This window comes from Gekko japonicus, unplaced genomic scaffold (genome assembly GCF_001447785.1).
Source record: "Gekko japonicus isolate JY-2015 unplaced genomic scaffold, Gekko_japonicus_V1.1 scaffold1222, whole genome shotgun sequence".
Classification (NCBI taxonomy): domain Eukaryota; kingdom Metazoa; phylum Chordata; class Lepidosauria; order Squamata; family Gekkonidae; genus Gekko; species Gekko japonicus.
In genome coordinates, this window is record NW_015173162.1 from 1,060,694 (window position 1) to 1,066,693 (window position 6,000).

The 6,000-nt window shown below is 42.8% G+C and overlaps 1 protein-coding gene across 1 annotated transcript in view; it reads left to right on the forward strand.

Annotated features, from left to right (window-relative positions):
• SLC26A11 (solute carrier family 26 (anion exchanger), member 11) overlaps positions 1 to 6,000 on the forward strand; it is a gene marked incomplete at its 5' end in the record, with an annotated part of 31,150 nt that overhangs the window by 15,406 nt on the left and 9,744 nt on the right. The window contains 2 exons of the mRNA XM_015422467.1: positions 2,975 to 3,102; positions 4,468 to 4,567. Of these exons, the coding sequence (XP_015277953.1) occupies positions 2,975 to 3,102; positions 4,468 to 4,567 (228 nt within the window). The remainder of the gene's footprint in view (positions 1 to 2,974; positions 3,103 to 4,467; positions 4,568 to 6,000) is intronic.

The following is a 6,000-nucleotide window of genomic DNA, read 5'->3' on the forward strand; positions in this document are numbered from 1 at the left end:
GATTCTGTGTCCCTGAACGCAGTACTCTCTGGGGAACATATGGGGAAAGGCAGTCCCTCAGATATGCTGGCCTCTGACCATACAGGGCACCCACACCTTGAAGCGAATTCGGTATGCTATAGGCAGCCAGTGCAGTGCTTTCAGTGCAGGCTGAATGTGCTCTCACAGAGAGAGACCCAAGAACAGCTTGGCTGCCATTTTCTGTACCAGCTGCAGCTTCTGAATTTGGCTCATTAAAAAGGACCCAATCCAAGTGCTGTACAAAACTTGAGTTATTCAAAAAATATCTTTCTCCAAAGTTTTCTTCATACAAAAGTATTACAAAAAGACAGTTTCAAAGAGTGGAACAACAAAGGCAACGTAGGTTTAAAGACACTATGAATGCAGTACCATATCTTGTGCTTAGGCACACAATTCCAAAATAAAGTCTAACAGTTTAACTCCCACGTTGCCTAATAGAAGGCACAGCTGTATAATAAACGTTCTGTTTTTAGAAGGCACAGCCATATAATTAATGTTCTGTCCTGACAGGGCGTGTCAGCCTTCTTTCTCCCGTTTCTCAAAAGAGCTTTGTCTGAGAAGTGACTGTGACCTGTGTAAAATACAAAGCACATGCCTAAAAAATTCTACTCAATTACCTGTTAGCAACACTGAGTTACAAATATCTTAAAAGGTTTTTACCAGTCTGTGGCAACACTTTTTCTTTCAGTCTTGAAATCAGTAGCCTGAAGCCTACAGTCTTCTTTCCAAGTTCTATGGCATTCTAAAACCCCACCTAGAGGGATACCTTAAAACCTAAAGGTTCAGATCCCTGGTGTGTGGCTAATCAGAGCATCTTTAATCCATTTAAAGATACAGTATCAAAGAAAGCTTTATATACTCTTTAACTCGGGGCTATTTTTGGGCAGGAACGCACAGGAATGGAGTTCCGGCTGGCTCCTGAGTTGGCCACGCCCAGCAGGAGCTCATTAGCATAACAGGCTGCACCGAACAGCAGAAACTCATTAGAATTGGCTGCATTAGGGGTGTGTGGCCTAACATGCAAAGGAGTTCCTGCTACAAAAAAAGCCCTGGGTTTTGACAACAAACAAGGTAAACAGAATAAGAAGCAAAAGGTGGGTGTGGCTGGATGACCACACTTCTGGTAACACAGGGGTGTGACCTAATATGCTAATATGTTGTACTATCAGGGGTGTGGCCTAATATGCTAATAGGTTTCAGATGTTGGGTGTGGCCTATTATGTTAATGAGTTCCTGCTGGGCTTTTTCTACAAAAAAAGCCCTGCTTTAACTTATAAGGTACCTGCACTACTAACTTATAAGAAACAAGAATAATCATTTAGCATATTAAGACCAGTTGGATACAGTGTCTGTAAACGAAAAATTAGTCTTGCCTCCTGCTGTAATCATACCCAATGACTCGGCATCCCTACATATTTAAAAAGCACCTTGAATCTTAAATGATAAAACAATGTCTATATCCAATTCCTATCCAACTTGTAATGCTACACTAGCATCTAACTTAATCATCTACAAACTGTTTGAATCTTAACAATCAACAAATAAATTCATTCTGTGATTAATATAGTAGGGTAATTAATAAATTAGCAATTAATTCGTTGTTCAGACAGGGGAGAAGTGTGGAAGTTACACCTCGATCCCTGTCTCTTCCTTACTTGTTTGATGTTTGTAAGACAAGAGGGGAGCCCTTTCTTTCCACCTCTTCAGATCCCAGGTCAGCAAAGTGCTATACCTGTGGCACAACATTTTTACCATCCATGCAGCAAATTTAGGTCATTGTCTAAAGTTTAGAGCGGATATTTAGACTTTGCAATACTCAGAAATTCCCCCCCCCCATACTATTTGGAATTCATGGCTATTATCTTAAAAACCATTATATGAGCGCCTCCAATGATCCGTGCAATTTTCCTGGACCTGTATCTGTGAATGTCAGCTGGCTGGAACTGAGGATTCTGTTCCATGTGAAATCTTGTTTGCCTCATGCCATATTTACACATGGAGGCACTTATCTCTTCATCTCTTCAAAACAATCTGCCCATGAAAACCTTTCCTTCCTTAGTTGTATGCATTTATTTATTCATTTAAAGAATACTGGCATCTGGTGGACAAAAGGAACATTTACCAAAGGAGGATTTTTGCTAGTGAAGTGCTGTGTGTATTTTCTAAAACAAGGCATAGTCACTTATGTTTGCTTTGGGAAATACAGTGACCTTTTTACTAGTAGAAAAACACCCATGGAAATTTTCTCTGTTGTTGGATCCATATGATACTGGAATATAATGCAGGTTTCCACTTGGGTTCTCCACTCTTTTGACTGTGGTAGCCCAAGGCCCTTTTCTCACTTGATCTCGATAAAACTAATGATATAGAATTTAGATCCAGGTGGGCAGCCTTGTTGGTCTGAAGGACAAATTTTGAGTCCAGTGGATAGATGCACTTTTGTTTTCTGTGGCTACTTAGATACCCTCCTCACAGCTATCAACTTCTGCTTACTTAATTAGCCTCTCCGCTGTTGTTTTCACTGGAGTGACATTGGAATCAGCCACATGTCATACAGCAATAATCACATGGCTGTAAGGGTAAAATTCTCCCTAGGAGCATTTGAATGTTACATACTCCCTACTCATGCTTAGACTGTTGTTTTCTATGGTGTGGGCTATAATACGGTTAATGGCGATCCATTGCAAGAGCAAGGGATATTGAGAGAATTTCAGAGATGAAATGTATACAATGTGAACATTGGCTTGTTTTGTCCTTTATTTCCTGTTGCCTTTTACACCCTTCATTATTAGTCACCTTAGTACTCTATTTGTAAGGTACACGCTCTTTAGTAAAATCTTCATAGTAAGAAAGGAAGTTTTGTCTCTTTCATTCTCCATGTTGTCTGTATTAGCCACTTTGCTACAGGAAGCGACAAGTCAGTGACTGGGATTTATGTGTTCATCTCTCTCAGGGCTGGACCTGGTGCCACTCTGTGTGACATTCTTGCTCTGTTTCTGGGAGATGCAGTATGGCATTGTGGCAGGTGTGCTGGTCTCAGCTATTCTTCTGCTCTACCCCATTGCCAGGCCACAGATAAAGGTTTGTTTAGCTTGAGTCAGAAGCAGTTTGAGACTGGGAAGTGTCACTGGTGACCAAGGTCAAAATAATTCATACCATAGTATTCTCCATGACTATGTATGGGTGTGAAAGTTGGACAACGAAGAAAGCTGAGGGGAAGAAAGTTGATTCATTTGAAGTGTAGTGTTGGAGGAGAGTTTTATGGATACTGTGGAATGCCAGAAAGACAAATAAGCGGTTCTAGATCAAATCAAGGGTGATCTCTCTCTAGAAACCAAAAGGACTAAACTGAGGCTGTCATGCTTTGGTCCCATCATGAGAAGACAATAGTCACTGGGAAATACTAGGAAAAGTCAAAGGCCACAGGAAATGAGGAAGACCCAACATGAGATGAATTGACTGTATCGAGGAAGCCACGGCCCTCAGTTTGCAAGACCTGAGCAAGGCTGTTAATGATAGGACGTTTTGGAGGTCATTAATTTATAGGGTTGCCATAAGTTGGAAGTAACTTGATGGCACTTAACACACACACACACACACACACATATTCATATTTCCTTCCCTTTCGGGCTTGGGTCACAGTGAACTTCAGCAGTTTAGCCCACTGGAAGGATGCTCACTGCTGTGTAAACACATCTATAGGATTATTTTTTCCCTTGAGGAGGGCAGGGAGACCTTTCATTCTGAACAGAAATGGGATTTTCACAGCACTGATAGACCATCACGTAAAACAGAATCATGGAGCAACTTCTCCTTCCCCCTCTGATCCAGGCTATGCACAGCAATGATTGGATGGCCATTGTGTTAGTTTGGTTGGTTAGCCAAGCCCCCCCCCCCCATCCCTACTGGGCCCAATTTCAAGATTTAACTAGACAGTGGGGGACTTTTAAAAAGAGAACAAGGCACCAAACAAACAGAGTGGATAAACCAGCTGCCCACTTGTAAAATAAATAAAACAGGCCGCTCACCTTGAAGCAAGAGGGGATTGAGAAGAAATAGTGCTGGAGCTGAACACCTGTCCTTTGAGGAGTGAAGCTGGGGGAAAGAAAAGCTCACTTTGTAACTGAAAAGCCTGTACCTGCTCCTCTTTAAGAGTATGTGAGTCTTTACCTTTTAAGTGTGAGACTGGCAATGGTTGTCCCAGGCAATGCAAAGTATTAATAATAGAATTTCTATTACATGTATGTCTATTTCTGTCATCAAGCCAACTTTCAACATGGCTGAGATTCTTCGTATAAAGAAGAGATACAACAACTTCTCTACAAGGAGCAATAGCATATGGGTGGATTTCCTTTAGCTTAAAAGAGGACAAGGATGTAAATTGCTGGAGAGTAACAAATGTCATCTGATGCTCACACCCAATCCTCCTCCCAATTTCTCCTGCAGGTGTCTGAGCATGAGACAATACTCTTACAGCCTTCCAGTGGCCTGTGTTTCCCAGCCATTGAGTTCCTCTGTGACACTGTGCACAAACAAGCTCTATCAGGTAAAATGTATAATTAGTCACTCTTGATACTTGGGTGTTAGCTGTGAGGAACTGAACTGTAACCAGAGGTTTGTATAATTAGTCACTCTTGATACTTGGGTGTTAGCTGTGAGGAACTGAACTGTATCCAGAGGTTAAAAAAAATCTCTTAATAAAATCTGAGCAAAATGACCAAGCATCCTTAGTGTGAGATAATTGTATTTACACAGGAACTGTCCCTTAAGGCCAGATGTGTTGGCCTGGGGAGATGAACACCTGAACACCAGCATATGTTCCTGGTCCCCAGTTCCTTTAAAAAATGTGTTGGATCCAACCAGCTTTTCTGCTGGTGGAAAAGGAAGGTGGTATCCTCTTTGACCACCTGAAACGACTACACCAAGAATTATGGGACCTGCATGTACAGAAGTCATGTGGGATGAGCACTGTGGGATGGATGTGAATTAGATTGAGTGTAGGAGCTGGCTGGATCCAACTCATTGTCTCACCAAATCTTGTTACTACATGGGTTTCAATTAAGAAATGAGCTTTGTGTAATCAAGAGTTCTGTGTCTAGATAGGGACTTCGCTTGTCTTACGGAAACTCCAGAGGCAGCTCCTGACAGAACATCAAGCTAGCCGTAGAGCCAGTCTTGCAGTGTGCAGTTTTCATCCCTTCAGGGCTTTATGGAGTCACTAACCTGCCATTGTCCCACTGGCAGTATTGCAGATGGAATGAGGAAGCTGTTAATGGCATATGTATTGTAAATGGTGCTGGGGAGTCTTAATACAGTCTCAATCCTCTACTGTAGGAAAAGGAATGGTGCATTATGTCAGCGAGCTGCCATTTCTCTGGGACGTGTCCCTCTTCCCTCCCTCCCCGTGTTATTCTCTTCTGGTATGCGACTGTAACTGCCAAGCTTCTCCTACAGGTGGATGACGGAGTGTTATGTCTTCTTGCCTTGCTTACTTAGATTCCCGTGTGAACTGAACTTGTGTTTATGGTATGAGCCGTTGGAGTTCTCAGGCTGCTTCGCGCCTTTTCTAATCAACTCCCTTGCGAGGGAATTGAGCCCATTGGGTTAACCAAGTTTAAAGTTCCTATATTATATTGCCCCTGTGTATTGTAGTCATTCTGGACAATTCTCTGTATGTTCATGATCAACCATGCTTTGGAAATAAATCTTACTTCTCTGGAACGTGGGTTTGTTCTCCTGCTTTGGGATCTGACATTTTGTCCAGAATCCTCTTTCCCCCTCACCCCGAGTCTGGCATCGATCATGAGCGGGGCCGAAGGGAAATCCTTTTTCTGGGCAGAGGACCGAGGTGCCGTCCCGGACACTGCCTTACCATCGGACTCCATGGAAGCCCGAGGTGCCGTTGGGGGAGCGATCCCGAGGCATGAGACTATTCCTTGGCCTCCTCCTACCCCATCGCAGTGGGGAAAACGAGCGGTC